The sequence below is a fragment of the Poecile atricapillus genome, chromosome 5 (assembly GCF_030490865.1).
Source record: "Poecile atricapillus isolate bPoeAtr1 chromosome 5, bPoeAtr1.hap1, whole genome shotgun sequence".
In the NCBI taxonomy this organism is placed as follows: Eukaryota; Metazoa; Chordata; class Aves; order Passeriformes; family Paridae; genus Poecile; species Poecile atricapillus.
In genome coordinates, this window is record NC_081253.1 from 14224911 (window position 1) to 14242760 (window position 17850).

The 17850-nt window shown below is 35.0% G+C and overlaps 1 protein-coding gene across 3 annotated transcripts in view; it reads right to left on the reverse strand.

Moving 5' to 3' along the window:
* The window catches only part of MAP3K2 (mitogen-activated protein kinase kinase kinase 2), a 52097-nt gene that overhangs the window by 23683 nt on the left and 10564 nt on the right, over positions 1 to 17850 (reverse strand). For 2 of the 3 annotated variants that reach the window (XM_058839787.1, XM_058839786.1), the window contains exons 2-8: positions 10384 to 10453; positions 7963 to 8081; positions 6332 to 6372; positions 3770 to 3869; positions 1842 to 1955; positions 1132 to 1231; positions 74 to 204 (exon numbers count right to left, since the gene is read on the reverse strand). In XM_058839787.1, the coding sequence (XP_058695770.1) occupies positions 74 to 204; positions 1132 to 1231; positions 1842 to 1955; positions 3770 to 3869; positions 6332 to 6372; positions 7963 to 8081; positions 10384 to 10387 (609 nt within the window). In that variant the 5' untranslated portion in view covers positions 10388 to 10453. Of the gene's footprint in view, positions 1 to 73; positions 205 to 1131; positions 1232 to 1841; positions 1956 to 3769; positions 3870 to 4263; positions 4359 to 6331; positions 6373 to 7962; positions 8082 to 10383; positions 10454 to 17850 lie in introns of those variants that run through there. The other variant, XM_058839789.1, reaches the window with a different exon arrangement.

Consider the following 17850-nt stretch of genomic DNA (forward strand, 5'->3'; position numbering starts at 1 on the left):
ATATCCTTCTTGAACGGCAGTATTTCATAAATAAACTTAACAAAAACTTTAATTTCAATAATCACAGATGTACCTGATCCATACTTTCTGGAATGAATTCACCCTCACTGTTGATACTGGTGAAGGACCCATTTCGAGCCACCTGATGCAGCTCATCTGGAATGTATCCTGGGGGAGGTGAACTCCTATCACGAGTATTAGAACCTTTTGAAAGAAAAGGACCAGTCAGAATCTCTCCACTAACCCAGAATTCAAGGGCTTTATTCAAATGCTTCATAGGCACTGAACCTGCCTGGACCACTTCTTGCTTGAGGAATCCCCCAAATGCCCATGCAAAACAAGACTTAAGTATAGCATTTAAAATCTGCAATCCAGAAATTATGATAAATTTGGGGCAGAGTTGTCTCAATGACATGAAAGAGAATTTTCATTATACAGGAAGAGAAATATAATTTGCCCACACATCCAGAAGGGTAAATTCCTTCTTTTGAATAAAATCAAAACCCAAACCCTTCTACACATGTCAACTAATCCTTTCCAGCTCCTGAGAATTTCATTATTTCTTTGTTTAATATTACATCTGTAAGAACATAAATACATATATTCATAATAAATGCATAATGATTTAATTAAATTGTCTGGAAAATTATTCATTAAGCTCTCCACAGTTTCATAATTAAATCTGGAAGTTAACATCACCCAACTTTAAAACATGATTAAGCGAAAAGGTTATACCAATCCCAAAATCAGTATCTTAAACAAATGCTCACAAAGTAAAAAAATATTGGGGTTCTAAACTGAGCAAGGAAACATATTGCCATATAAGCAGATTTTTCAGTAGCTCACTCCTGTATCAGAAAATAAAGGGGAGTACTTGCATCAGCTTTTTAGGTTACCCTGAAATAACTCTACATACACTTATTTACTTGTGAGCTGTTTTTGATAATTTTCTGTATCATATATATTTAAAACACTTTTGTCTTAATAGTCAAAATCCACTCCCCCAAATGCAAATTCTATAGTAGTCATTTATGATTTGTAGAGACAGTCTGTGTTGAGAGCAAAATTTTCATTGAGAGAATACTACAAAAGACATGTTTACAACTAAAGCTATTGAAATGTGCAGCTTACCTATTACAGACAGTCGTCTTTTTCTGTCTGTCACACCAAACACTGTATTATCTAAATCTTCCACTGAGGGCAAGGGTTCCACGTTATTTACACTGGGAGACTGAAAATGCATAAGTATTATAACCGGCAGTTATTACTTTACATTCCTGACAATGAAAATACTTTGCAAACTTTATAGCTTTTGTGCAGTACATTCCATTTTTTAAGCAGTCAAAAAAGTAGCTTGCCAATTTACATCAGAATTCATCTATTTAAGTAGCTCATTTGTAGTCTTTAAATTTCATTTTCAATATGCACCAGTATATAAATCCTATGAATATCAATGCCGTGATTTGTTAGATAATACCAAAATATCTCAGCATTAGTCTACAGTCCACTAGTCTTTGCTGCAACAAATATTGAACTTACCACATATGACTTAAAGAACAGTTTCAAATCACTACCATTACTTGAATTCTGTATGCTTTTTTAGTAACATTTTACTAAGCCTCACTTTTCTACCACTGTAGGGTAGACAAACAAAAGCACAGGAACAGGATCTAGGAAAGAGTTAAAACTGAGTAAGAACAAAATGCTATTGGATGCTTAAAGTGAAATGAAGAAGCAATCAGATTATATTCAATTCAGAAAATGCCATCTTTAAGAAAAGATACAAATTATAATTCATTATGACAACCGAGGTAAAAGATATTTAGCATGTCTACTCATACCTGTGTATTTCCATGTATTACAAGCAGTATCTTGAGACTCTTCATATGTACACTACGGTCAAGTAGCTCAACAGCTTTGTCCAGGTCATCCTGTGTGGTTAATGGAATTACAAGCTACAAAAAAGGGGCAGGGGGAGAAAAGTCTTAAACAGGACACAAGAAAAAAATGAGGAATTCAAGTGCAGAGAAGCCAACAATCTTTCCTTTCATAGCAAATAACTTGAAAATAAACATTATTAAATGATCCCTTAAGTAAGTATTAAAAGGTCTGGAGATCAACCTTAACTCTTCCTTCAGATTCCTCTATTAAGTGGAACAAGTCTTCACAAGAACCAACATTTTGAATATATAGGACTTAAATATCTGAAAGTTACAGCAAAACTGATGCAACTGGATCAATGCCTAAATTAACACAAGTCTGTAAGATAAACAAAAGTCCTATTTCATAGAGTATAAGGCAGATTTTTGTATTTCAAATATTACAAATATACTTCTTTAAAGCTGCATCACTAACAGAATTTCTCCACTGAAAACCAGCATTTATTAAGGAAGATGTGATCCATGTGCAACAACTCTAGTCCTCACTAGAATCTTACCTGGATCTAATTAACTAGAATTAACTTGACATAAACACATCTTTATAACAGAAAACTATGCCATTAATGTGCAGCTGAGGTCTGAATTCCGTAACAATTAAAATTTGGCTCGTGTTTCAGAAGTGTAAATTACAGCTTCTCCTTTTAACAAAGCAAAAACTATATAGATTTTTAAATCTATTCTACTTGTAGAATAAATCTATTCTACTATTTTAAATCTATTCTACTGAGTCAATGATACTTAAATACAACACCAGTCCAAATACAGTACTTTTATACAAAAAAGATAGGATTGAGGAAGATCTTGATAAAATGAAGAGTATGCTTATTTGTTAAACTGCACTTTTAATGCTAGTGACACATTATTACCATCACATTTCTGACAGGTGATGGGATGAAGTGCCAACTAGTGCAGAAGGTAATAAGCAGAAACATACTCATATCCCTAAAAATCTACCAGTGGAAGGAGTTGAGGCTAAAGCATTATGAAGGGCCATTTCACCTGACATTCCTAACTGCCAAAAACCTTCTGATGGAATTCTTAATTTTGAGGATCAGTTTCACAGAAGCGCCTGGTAGTGAGTAACCAACAGCAATCACTGGCATTTTCTTCTGCAAAGATGCAGGGTAGATACAGCAGTTACATTGTGCTTAACCAAGCAGATGAATAAGCCTTTAGGCACTTTGCTGACTCAAGGCAAAAGCCAGATGTAACCCCTAAGAATGGATCCTGCATCTGTAAATACGTTTGCTATTAATAATTCCATTGCTTCTTCTAAAGGAAAGCCAGAAGTAATATTGATCAGGTGTAAGTGGCTTGACAGTGCTGGCACTGTTACCAAGAAATCTTTGGGAACCAGACACTTTAGAGAAGCAACAGTTAAGCCTAGTTCTCCAATCTACACATCATCTAAATGCAGCATTATAGCAATTATCTAACAAGATTAATCCTTAAAGAAAATTATGTACAAGAAAGGATAAATGCTACTTCAAGTTTACAAACATGACAAAGCTCAAAGAGGTGAAGAATTTCCCAAGGTCCCACAACAGGACTGTGGTAGATCAGGAAGACAGTTTATCCATTCCTCAACAATTTGGAGGCATCATTATGATATAACACTACTCATGAAACACTTCATGCATTTCCTGCCTATCCTAACTTGGACAAGACCTACATGTTTGAGAAAACACATATACACACATTCGGAATCTGGGGTTTTGTTACAGGAGTAAGTTGGGTCATAGAAGTTGTTCCCACTTCTTACAAGATCAAATTTCAGCCTTAAAACGATCCATGTCCAAGGCAAGAATTTAGAGGACACAGAGTATTACCTCATTATTGCTGTAATGTAAATCCATAGTCTGTCCAAAAGCAACTTTAGCTTTAGCTGCAAGATCTTCAAGTTTAACAGGCCTTGGTAATTGCAGGATCCTGAAACACAATTTAAGTTATAAAGAATTTCTGTCTGTTACTTATGAAAATCTGACAACTCATTACTTAAGAACTATCTCAGAACTAAATTTATTACTAAAAGTACTGTTAAGAGGCTATACTTTATTCCCTGTCCTCCATATTTTGAGACTTTCAAAAAAGAAAGCAGTGAAAAATCTAAAAGGGATAATCAGATACAGAATTAGATTTCATTGAACTATTTTACACACTTAATGCTTAAGCCTCCATTTCAGAGGGAAATTCTTAGAAACTTCTACATTTTTCCACTTCAGAAAACTAAGACAATGGAGTACCATAGGCTGACAAGCATAAGCATCAGAAAGGAATTGCTCCTGTAGTCCCCATTTTTTGGAAATCCAAAAGACTATCTTACCTGAGGAAGGTAACTAAATGTCACCATCTTTACCATAATGAACTACACACTCAAACTGCCCAGTCCATCACTAACTGTGCTTCAAGTGTGTTCCTGTAAGAACGGTGCAGTTGTAGGTCAACAACTTAGATTTTCTTTTAACTCAATGTCCCATCAAACCAGTTAGCCCAAACTGCCTATAACTAATCTTTTGCTATAGAAAACCATTTAATCTTTTGAGCTACAACACCATGAAACAAAAAAGAGCTTTTAATAGTGACAAAGCTATTACTGTACATTCAATTCACATTGAGAAAAGAAAGAGCACTCAAATTCTGTGATGTAGAAAAGTTAGCAAAGGGTACCTGTCCCTTTCATCAGTAGTTCAGTTAGTAGTATAGTGGTTTGGGGGACAATTTTTTTTCACTGACATGAGGCTAGAAAGGCCACTTCCAGTTAAAAACTACTTTTAAAAAATAAAGTCTTTTAAAAAACACCCTAGAAAAACAAACAAACCAACCCCCCCAAAAAACCAACAAACACCAATTCTCGCTGTAGTTAACAATTTGGGCAGCAAACCTGCAACTCTACCCATCAACTACATACTCCTTGGAACAAAGTGCCACATTCACCACTGAAAGCAAGTCTGGAATCACTTTTCTTTTTCACTTCCCTTTTTAAAAACTAGTGAGAAAGCCATTGCATAACTTTTTTTCCTGCATGATTTCTTTACTTGATTATTAGAGCTACATGCTCAGGCAAACAGAAGTATTACATTGAGCAATGAGCCTAGGCTGCCCAGTACCCCTGGGCAAGCAGGCTGAAGTCACTTGGGACAGTTCTTAACAGAGCTAGGACCGTGAGCATAAAAACTTGGGAAAGGTATCTTCCCACACACTTGATGCTTGTAATAATATTGAACTGGTTAACTTAGTCCACTGTGAAAGTGAAATATGATGAACTGCAAAATGCACCTCTGTGCAGACTGGAAGAAAGTAAACATTTCTCTGTTTTAAATTCATGCTTCCTCTTACTTCACAAGGAATTGTTAGGTAGACGAGACCTCAATTCTCAAAATCTTGAAAAAGACTTATTCCCTCCAAATCACTTAGAGAACTCAACCATTGCTAATGCAGTTTTACATGTGATGTTCAGAGAAGTGATAGGAAGAAGCTGAAGAATGTTGATACCTAGGGAACGCCGGTTTTTTACTGCTCCATGTGAAGAGAGGGCACATGCTATAATCAGTTGATACACAGCTGTTGCACGTGACACTAAGGGCTGCCCAGAACTAGTACAGGTTTTATTGAAGCTAATTTTACTTAAAGAATTTACTATTTCTCTTGAGAAATAGCATGCCCAGGATATTACTTCCTTTTTCCGTAAGTATTTTCAAAGATCTTATTCTATAATAATTTCTCTGTAGGTAGAATGAAATTTGATACTTTCAGAAAGAGACAGGCAAAATAAATTGTCAACAAACTGGTTCTGCATGGAATTATATATCAAATTCTGTAAAAGCTTTTAAACAGCCACCAGAAAAGAGATGATATAGACAGACGTTTGCATACTTTAAGCAAGTGCATCATCCACCTCTCATAAACAAAATGTAAATGAATGTAACTGATTAAATGAAAACAATCTAATACATTTTCCTCTTACAGTTGTCAGACTGGCACCCCTGAACAATCCAACCTCTTCCTCTGGGTATTACAGTAACAATAAATTATCACACATTTATTACACACACAATGAAGGACAAAAACTTATTTTCTGGCCTATTCAAACTTGAGATCTATTTTAAAAACTTAAGTAATTATTCATAGCTACAAATATCCATATAAAGCGTAACCAAATGAAGGATACTACATTGGATGTAGTTACAGTATGACATTTAAGTGTTTATGCATACTTAGAACCCACGTTTTAAATAGTTAATTCTCTTTAAATGGTGTTCATATAAAAACTAAATTTAAGCTCAAATAAAAAAAAACTTAGAGATCTGAAGCACTTCAAACCATTGATTTGAAACTTTATGACAAAAGCACAACAAAATTCTGTAAACAAAGAAACAAGACCATCTCCTTACCTTTTTTCACCTCGATGTTCAAATTTGACTCTAACATCATTCTGTAAGAAAAGAGATAAAGGAACCATTAGTTTGTTATTACCTCTTTTGATGAAGCCAATTAACTTCCATTCAATACTCCTACACTAGAACTAAGTTCCATATTAATTTTCTGTCCTTTCCAATATATCAAGTATTTTAACGAGCTATCTGCTGAGGTACATGATAGAGGCTTAAACAGTTAAAAAACAATTGTTAAAAATAACTTGAAGTGTTAAAATACAAAATACAAAAACGTATTCTGAAGTACAATGAATGCTTCTGTAAATAAAGATACTTTCTATCAATACACATTAATACTGTAACAGATTTATGACTTCAAATTTAATGTGGAATTGGTTACCAAAGAATTCTCTATCCTGAATAGGCAGATAGATTTAGCTACCAATAACATGTTTGTAAGTACACTTTGCAGCTGAATGTTCCAGGTCTAAAAAACATATCTTGTTTCATAAGCATTACCATAGAAACCCACACATGTAGTTAAGCCAGCAGTCATGCAGTAAATTTCTCAATAACCATCTCTGTATAAATTTGTAGTTACATGGAAATAATATTGCTTTGCAAAATCTTAATTTAAGAATCCAATTGTACTAGCAACTACTGCAGGAAAAACAATAATGCATTCAACCACAAAGTTTATCCAAGTAACAGTGTTTCATCTTCCAAAAAAACTGATTTTCAAAAGATGACTTTCAAATCCACAAATTGAAACAGTGATACACATTTTTTTTAACTTTCTAAACATACTCAAATCATTTTAGATTATATATGCATGTTAGCACAGTGTCTAAAGTCACAGCTTAGAAGTGAGTTTCATGACAGTAGCAAAGCACCACTGTTACACACTGAACTCGCACAACTTTTAAAGCACAAAATTATGTGGACATTCGGTTTTGACAGTTTAAGAGCCAAATATATCCAAATATTTTGATTTTTAAAAGGTTAAAAATAAGCACAAACTGAAGTTTATTGAACTGTAAATTAAGGATCAAATCAAATAAACATGAAGTTGACTCAATTTGGGAAGAAGTCTGCATCCTCTCCTAATCTCTCCATATAGTATCTCAAACCTGTCAACTAAGTATTTACTACTTTTCTATTTGGGTTCAGTATCTACAGAAAAGAAAATGCATCTGGAAAGAACTCTTATTTCCAGCACATGAACAAGAAATTGAGGCCAAGGATGTAGTGAAAGAGTTTAAGCATATTACTGCTGCTGTACTGACATTCTTTAGTATGATATAGGTGACAACTGTGTAATCTACTAAACCTATAAAATTATTCCTTGGTATTTTAAAATAGTATAATTCCAATATAATAACAATAACAAATATAAAATCACTTTACATATGGTGTAAATACCTCTATAATCTTCAATTTATTTATTTAAGCATACACTATGATCTGTTCTGAAATGCCACCATTTCATTTTGCTGCTAGTATAAGAATATGAACAAAGAAAATGGCAGCACACGTGGTAGACTAATAGCTCATTCTGGTATGCTCACTGGTCTGGCAAGAAAAATAATTACAGAAGTCACAGCAGGATATTCCATGTTCAGTACATTAGTGAGGATATTGAAGATTACCTGTTTTTTAGGTGAAGATGACTTTGGTTTTCCTGTTTCTTGCTGGGGCAATACAGGACGACTGGCCTTATGAAGCACAGCCAAATCCTGCATGATTGAATTCAAAGCTTGCTGCTCATCTGCTCAGAGAAAAAGATCAGACAAGTGTTACTTTTGAATGGCATTACTGTCTCATTTTACAATTATACAGGCATTAATCTAAGAGTCTGCATTACACTTCAATACATAATTGCCAAATTAAAAAAAAACAATCATTGCCACGTTGTAAACATTTTTATTTATCGTTAGGAGTGCTTAAGAAAATAAACAGCTTAATCAGTAATCCAAATTCAGTAACAGATTTTAAAAAATTGAAGTCATAACAGAGATTAAACTTTGCACAACTGCAGGCTGTATTAATAAGAGAAAGGAGATGCAGGGGAAAGCTTTGCCTACTTCGATTCAAACAATAAGCATAGATGAGATGTTGACTAGAGATCATACTTCCTGCCTCTTTCCAAAAAAAAAAGAACAAAAAGCAAATTTTTTGAGCTATTTCCCGTCTGTCCTGAACAGGTATGATTATGCCCATGAGAGGCATACACAAACTCCCACATGAACACCTCAACTGCCTGAGCATCTGCTGATAGTCCACAGAGCATTATAAAAATCCAAAACAAAAACCCCACCGCAACAAAAAAACAATAAACAAACCAAATATAAAACATCACAGAACTTTTCCAGAACTGAAAATAGAGAGGATTTTAGGGCTTAAAGGAAGAATTCACAAGAAGAATCAGAAGCAGTGAACCCAAGGGACAATTTGGGGGTAGGAATGCTATGTAACTTAGGTTTCAAAGAGACAAAAAAATCCTAAATCCTGACAATCTGCTGCAGCTGTGATGTCCTGATAGACAAGATTTGCCCTAGAACTGGGATGCTCCTTTACACAGGAATGTACTTACGAGCTCAAAAGCTTGTACATCCATCACAAAGAGTAACTTATTTCTAATATTTTATATTAATTCCTTGCCACAGCCATAGTACTGCACTCAGCATTTATCTAGAACACTGGATAACAGAATTTATCTCCAGATGTGTTGACTGTGTGCCCTCATGCTCCTTCACAATGGATATGCTTGTTGAAGAATTCATTGCTAAATGCTGTGATTTATAAAGAACCATATTTCTCAAACATGGACCTGAGAAAAACTCAGCATTAAAAGGAGCAAGCAAGCATCTCATGTATTCAGCAACAGTAAGAATTCCTTCACATTCTACTAAAATATAACCAAACATATTTATCATATAAGGAAATCTTGGGATTTCAGTGTTCTAATTTAACAGATTCCTTATAGAACAGAAATCTGGTCTGAAAAGTTAGTAGCTTTGATCATCACTCTTGCTGTCATTATTCATAACTCTACTAAGATACGCAAATCTATAAAATAAAGTTTTACCAGCAATATTTAATAGCAGAACTAAAGGCATTCTTGCAGGTCATTTATTCATTTCACACATGGCAAACTTTCCCATAATTAAAACAGTTGAACTGTTTTATTGTGTTATGGCCTATTCTAGTGCTCAGCAATGTAAAAAATAAAATAATGCTTCAGCAGTTGGTTGGAGTTTACAGCGGTTACTAGATTGTGTATTTTATACAAAGAAACCAAAGTACTGTGACAAAGCATCTAAAGCTACTAAATATCCAATATGACTCAACAATCGCCTCCCACACAAAATGTGGGAGAATATCAGAAATCTGAAGAGTGCTGTATTCCTACACTGAGCAACTTGATTATTAAGCATAAGGGTAGAAAATTGATTATTAAGCATAAGGTTAGAAAATTGATTATTAAGCATAAGGTTAGAAAAAATTGGCAAAACATTAAAAGATAAACAAAAGCAATACAAAAATGTGTGTGGTGTGGCTGGTTGGTTTGCTGGGATTTTTTTGGAGAGGGAGCACCAAGAAATGATTACAATAACAACACGGTTAACTCACTAAAAACATATGACCTGAAAAACTGACATACAATTTAAAATGTGCCATAAAACTAGAACAAGTCTGACCATCTGCACAGAAGTGGTTTTGCACTGTAGTAAGGCAATAAAGTAAAACTCTCATATGTAGATTTTTGTGGTTTGATTCCTTCTAACATCCATTACACCACTTAGAGCACAGTAAGTATTGCTCAGTATCCTAATACCTTGAATCTCAATTTCCTCAACTTGAATCTGTAAGTTATCACATGAGGGAAAAGTACTGTTATAAGGAAGGTAAACAAACAACCCCCAAAAAACCCAAAAGGAGTATTTTCAATACTAGTGAAGCTGCTGAACACTGCCTTTCACATATAGATGTTACACTGTGTTAAACAGAGAAAGCATGTTTCCCAGGAATTGTAGTAAATTTTAATGTAAGTTACACAGAATACTTACCCATTATAGCAGTGAGTCTGAAAACTCAAACTTCAGGGAAGTGGTTGCTTCATTAGCATTATTTTATTTCCTAAAATACAAAACAAAAAACCTTACGATTACTAAAGTTGTCAAATCCATGTAAAACAGTCAACTTATTGTTTATGGGCAGTTTTTCTAAGATTCTACATGGCAAACACACATAGAAACCACAAACAAGCTTGCATAGGACCATGATGTCTTATGATGTGTGGAGAAAGCAGACATTGCCCCCAAAGCCTCACCATCTCTGAGTAGCATATATAATTTCTGAAGATATCAAGCCTGAACTAAATATTCTAGACTAAAGCTGATTTTAATATCTACCTACACCCCTAAATGATGATTAGTAGCTTAACAGTAACACTCTACTACATGGGCTACCCACAGCTCCAGATTATTAAGATCCACTTCTTTTTCTACTGGTCCCTGTATCTGGTGTTCAAAGTTCTGTGTTCAGAACCACATACATGTAGTTCATATCTATAAATACATATGAAACTCACAGCACAAATCAAGAGCCAGCAATACCTACTGATTACATAAACTAGAAAATTTCTGCCTTTTACCTATATATCAGATGAGTCACCTACCACCACCTATTACAAGCTCCATAATAACCAAGAAGAGCTTCAGTTTCTAGGGAAGACCCAGAGCTCCCACTATGTAATCAGAAACCAGTTCAGCTAAAGAACACACAAAAAAGCACATGAGAACTAAAAGAAAGATGAAAATGCAATTGACATGTATTCTGAGTTACATACTCCCAAGTCTATGGACAGTGTCACAACAGTACCTGAAATATCCTACAAATGTTGGGGAAAAAAACCTCCCATTTAATGCTTTGTAAAGCATTAAAACCTGTAAGAGTCTGAAAAGTAAACCTGGCCTGGGCTGCCCACAGCCTCATGCACAACCCCAACTTTTACTACTAATGGGGTCTTCAGCCTCCTGATGCCACCACAGCAAGAGACAGAAAAATAATTTTTAAAAAAACCCCACCCAAAACAGACAGAAAACAAACAAACAAACAAAGGTTCTGCTGCTCTGTAAAAGAAAAGGAAACCCACGAAGACAAAAAAGCATGGGATTTACATTAATCCTCAGAGGAATATGGGCTGAATTTTCACTTGTTTGCTGATTGAGAGTGGCAAACATCGCTCAAAATAAGGATTGTATCTTTGAACCTTGCTCTCACACAAGATGCCAGGAGATCTGATTTACGTACTGAACTGGGATTACCTTTATGGCCTTAAATATCAAAACTAATATTTCTTCCCCATGAGTGATTCTTTGCATCTTTTACATCCCTGAGAGTCCAAAAAAGCAGAACATACATTAAATGATTCCCTATGCTATGTTTTTTGTATCAGCAGTTGTCTTCCATAATCTTCCAAAAAATTATTCACTAAAGTGCTTATAAAACTTCTTTTTAATTCTGTATTTGACCAACTGTCTTAAAACGAGAGCTAATGTCATTTTCATAAAATGTCTGTTTTAATTAGCTGTCTTAATACATTAAACATGACAAGGTATTTAATGACTTTGGATAAAGTACTTCTGCAATATTTCTTAGCAAGCATTTTTAAAGAAATACAATAGTTCTGTGAGGCATTTTAAATCTTCTACCACATCTGAAGAAAACAAAACCAACTTATATCTCCAAACAAAAACACCCCAGATGTTCTTCCTCAACCTAGATGAAAACACACAAACTTGGAAGCTGAAGATATTTGAGCTTAAGGGCTCACATAGGGCTGAAGAACAAAACATCTCCTCCAAGTTCCTCCAGCTACAACTCATTCTTTAGCATCAATCTGTGACATGTCTCACTAGAACATAAGCTAACAAGTGAGCATCCATTTATTTTCTCCTCCACTTCCCTCTTATTCCTCAAAAGAAAAAAAACTTTAGAAAATTAAATTTCTCTGAATAGCTTATGTTTCTTCCTTTATTTCCCCTTTTAACCAAAATTTTTGTTCAAATATGAAGTATTATCAGTCGCTTTAACAACCTTTGTGTTAGCATTTAATGCTACTTTAAAAATGACCTAACAACATTAAAATTTCAATTAAAAACTTGACTCAGACCAAATGTTAAGACCTTTATGAATTCACCTTGTAAAATGAAAAAAGACTTCTGTTTTTAACTGATCATTTTCACTATGGGTTATAACAACAGGGTGGTTGTAGAGAGTGAGTAAAAATAAGATAACAAAAACCAACATTTTTCAAACAAGAATATATAAATTCAGTAGAAAGGTAAAAAAGCATACCCTAATCCCTGGTTGCAAAGTAGCATTAGTATAGCATACACACAAGAGTAAATTAAAATCCAAGACTGAAAAATAGGAAGCGAAACAAAAAATTGAAACTTGGAGAAATACTCAGAAGAAGCAAAGGCTGCAAACACAAAGAGCAGATGCAAAGGTAGAATAAAATTATGTCAAGGTCTTGCAGAGAGACACAAGCAGCCTGAATTTGAATGTAATTAAAGAAGGGATGACTGAGTGAATTTCAAAAAGGTGTTTGCTACACTCTTATCACACCATCAAAGAAGAATATCCTAGCAACAGCATTTTGGATATAAGGATGGAGAGACGTTGATTTATATTCATGATTCACTTCCCACCAGCCACCTTCCAGAGTCTGGAAGTCTTTCTGAATCTGAGAAAGCTAAAAACAATTTCCAAGAATCACCTGGATATTTTCTTTCTTTAGTGGCTTTGTCAATGCAAATGAAACAAAGCCTGAGGACAAGTACGCCATGCAGACGATGTAGCTGTTTCGGACACCCTGAGCTAACTGCCCGTTCTCACACAGCTCTAGAATAACCACAACACGGTGCCTCTCAGCTACTATATCAAGAACAAAAAAAAACAACTCAGTGAAGCAAGCAATCTAGCTTAGCCTGATTTAGTAAGGAATTCAGACTTACACAGAAATACTTTACCTACATAGAAAGGAGTTTTATACTTTCAGAGTCCAAACCTGTTGCAGTAGTGGGGCAAAAATGTCAAGGATATCAATTCCCTCCACTAAATTTTCATTAAAATAAGTGAGTGCAAGGATAAAATGGTTTTCAACCCTGCCACCAGAGCAAAATGACATAATGTGAACTCAAAATAAGAAAGATGCACTGTAATTATTTCAATCACAGGTAAAGATTAAATTAGACTTACACTGTATTAGACACAAGCAAGTTAAACCAAGATAACACGAAAACAGTATCTGCTTGCATTGCTATTCAGAGACACTTGTCTATAATAGATGAAGCAAAAAGTGACAAGCAAAAATGAAGAGTGAGCATTCACAGCTGATTTTTCAGATTGCAGAATGGACAATCAGAATATAAAGTAAGACTATAAAATGTTATTTCATACCAAGAAGAATGAGCCAGATAAAATGGTTTTACTCTAAAAATGTTGTTCTTAAACAATCAGATTGCTTGGTCTCACACAACCGACCTCCTATAAATCACAGCAAGCAAGGCTGACAAAATCTAAAGTAATCACCTAGTCAAATATACCTACTTAACCTTTAACCAAAATAATGTGCAGCACTGCTTGTTAAGGTTTTTATTTTTTAAAAAAATAAACAGTATCTGTGAACAAGACGAAGAGTAATGCCTAAATCCAGACTTCTGTAGCATTTTTCATAACTCAAAGCAACTGCTGGCATAAATGACAATGACACTACATAGTGTGACATGCATAGAAGTCAGTATTGTTACAAGACATTAGAAAATACCTAAAAGAAAGTAACTCCATAGAAATGAACATAAAGAAGAGGATTGTATGTGGACATACACACAAATGAACACTGGATAAAAAGCCATCTTTTTCAAAGAGTATGAAAGCAGCAGCAGTAGCACAAAATCACGAATGACAGAAAAAAAGTGAATTAAAGAACAGTAATGAGAAAAAGCCTAACAGTAACACATCAGATGTGAGATCAGCTTTAGAAAAACTTGGATCTTTAACATATTGTAATAATACATAAAAAAGGTATTCACAGGGAAAGCAGAAAAGGGAGAAAAAGATTAAACTAATCCAAATCAAAAGCCAATGATAGATTGCTAAATTAAGGTAACATTTGAAAAACGAAACAAAAAATAGGACTCGGGTCAAATTCGAAGCGTTACAAATTATGCTTAACTGGATGAATTAAATAAAATAAAATAAATATAATTCCTGTCACAGTACTATGGGATCTTTTAAAATTAAAATATACTGCAAGGGAATGAAAGGATAAATTCTTCTTAGGAAACATCTGCTTGATTCCAACCTTCTTTGCATACCTTGAGGAATCTTTAGGTCTGAAAGCCACCAAGGAGCAATTCTTGGAGCACACCAGTAAGGGCATGGACCACAGAGCAGTAATATTCTCCTCAGTTCCTTCTCTCTCATGTGCCCTCTTCTATTCTGAAGCTTCTATTTTCTTCCCCCCTTAATTCACCCCAGTTGTGAAGTTAACTGGACTGGACCTAGCTGTGCTGTGCTAGGAGAGACTGGCAAAACAGCAGAACCAACCAAGCCCTGCCAGCTGACACCGCAGAGCAAGGAAGACAATCTAGAGAAGCATCTCTCATGACCAGGGAAGTAATTCAGGAATGATTTGAACCCTGTCCTGGACTCGAGTAGCATCAGACAGTACAAGTATTCCCCTCTATTTCTACCGTATAGAATCAAAGAATCTGTAAGGTTTAAAAAGACCTCCAAAAGCATCAAATCCACCACATCCAAAATCCACCAAATTCAGCAGGAGCATAAACACCACCACATCAACTAAAGCAGAGCACTAAGTGCCACATCCAGCCATTTCTTGAACACTTCCAGGGATGGTGACTCTCACTTCCCAGGGCAACCCATTCCAGGGCTTGACAACCCTTTTTGTGAAGAAATTCTTTCTGATATCCAACCTGACCCTCCCTGGGGAACAGCCTGAGGCCATTTCCTCTTGTCCTACTGCTACTTGCCTGGGAGAAGAGGATGACTCCCACCGTGCTACACACAGCACCTTATTACATGGCTTTCCATAGTTACCATCACTCAACAATTCTATCTTGAACAGCTGAGCTAAATCCTCCTACCCCAACTCAAATGACTGTTTGATAGGAGAAACATAAGCACATCAAATACATTTTTACAAAAGAAATATTTCTGGCGTATTTCCTGCAAAACTACTTAGATTTATTTAAAAATTATTTTAAGTCTTGTTCTGATTGTATGTAGCTTAGTCGATATCAAATTTTGCCCTGACTTTTCTCACTCTCTTTTAATTAAACCAGTCCGCACCCCAAGCTATTTTAACCTGTCGTACAGAGACCAAACAACCTTAAACAGTATAATGAGCCAGCAACCTCTATGAGCATGATGGGCTTCATAAAATAATAGTAATCAACTCACTCAAGGTTAGCACTTTTTAAAAATTATTAGTAAAAATATATTAAGGGGTAAACCCCCCCCCCCTTCAGTTGTGTTTACTACATTTAGGTAGTGAAATAGCAAGTGTGATAAAAGAACAGAAAGGAATAGCCAGCATTCATTTTTTGTTATAGTTTTGAGAAAAAACTCAAGAAGTTATGTCCAAACCACAGCATGGTGTTACTGGAATAAAAATTGCATTACCAACAAGAACAAAGATAAAATACAGTATGTAATATGCTTCAAATCAAACATTTAAAATTCATGATCCAGGGATTTTTAAGAGTCTAAGACTTCACAAAAGCAGTGGTTTCGTTTTCTGGATCATTTTTGCAAATATTTGTAGATACCTGGAAAAAATAAGATTCTAGTGGATTGTAAATATTGTACAAATAACTGAGAATGAGAAAGGAAAGGGTTCAAAAGCTGCCAATTACTCTTATTACAGCAATCAATAATAAAATACTGCAATACTTAGCTTGGTTTCTACCATAGTAATAAATGCAAAACACAGCAAATGCCTCAATTTCAAGGTTTATTATTACTGCCAAGGAAAATGTCTTCTTGAAATAACTACAGATTAGTTAACAGAAATAACTGCAGCAATCACCCTACTTAGGTTTTTTCAACATATTTGGCTAAGTATCATGTGATATTCTAGTTATTTGCTTTAAAACCTCAATTAACTAACAGTTAACCTAGCTGATGGGACTAAAATAAAAGAAATCCATATTCCTACTTAGCAGAAAACACCAATGAACATGATACACACTGCAAGTCCCTGGAGACCAACAATGATCAAGCAGGCACAAAGAGACAGACAAGTTAAGGCTTAAGGTAATTACCTGAATCATGTCTGAAAAGAGTTGCAGTCCCACAAAATGTATTTAAATACCATTAAGTTGTTTTAAATACATATCATGTGTTCATGTCGTTATTTATCTCCATTTATTATTAATCAAAAATAATACTAAACACTTTAAACATGAGAGGAACTGCATTTATGGAACTAAAATGACAGGACTGCTTTCTGAACTTCTATACTCCCTGCAACCAGGAGGGCACCACCCAAATTAGAAGCTGTATTTCACACAAGTCTAAATATTGTGGTTTATTGCATTTACTCAGTAATGTGTTTTTGCATTGAATACATTTTGACATAAAGACAATCATTTAGGAAACTGGAAAGAAAGTTCCAGCCACAAGATTGGACAGTCTTGGCAAGAAACAATTGAGAAGAATTATTAAATTACAATGTGTAATTATCTAACATAGGTGCAATACATATTAAAGAGGCATAGAGAAATCCTTGTGAGTATAAAAATGCAGCGTATGCAGAAGCCATCTTGCTTCTGTACGCAACCTGCAGGCACAGTGCTCCGTGCAGACTGCACACAGCAAGTGTGGGATGGCTGAAGCATCAGAATCTTTGAGCTGGTACAGACGTATCAGGTATCTCTACAACAAGCAGACTTGTGATTTCCTACACTGAAGAGTTTTAAAATCTTCCTGGCAAGCAAAAAAAAGGTTAGTTTATGTCTCATTGAGCCCACAGGAGCATGCAGACTTACCTCATCTATACTGCTACAGACATGATTTGGTATTTGTTTATTTTATTAAAAGAATAGTTACTAGCTGTACTCCTTCCAGAGTGCAATTCAATACACAGACAAACAAAAAAGTAATGAAAATCCCTAAACCAATAAAATAGACTAGACCTGAATATAAAAACAGTATGTATGGATGGTGCCCTCCCAGTTCCAGGAAGAATGAAACCTTGAAAACCAGTGCTGTCAGTACTAGCACCTTAAATGCAGCTCTCACTCAAATTACCTTGGGAACCAGGTTTCAGAATTAACTGAAGGATCCAACATGCTCAGTGATAATAGCAAAATTTCATTCAGATGAAATCTTTAGTTCCTCCTGCTCTATAAACTGTAATTTGACAGAGTTATGTAACATTTATCATCTTGATGAACTATGATGTTGACTTGAAAAACTTACAATGTACTGGAAGGTTTGAG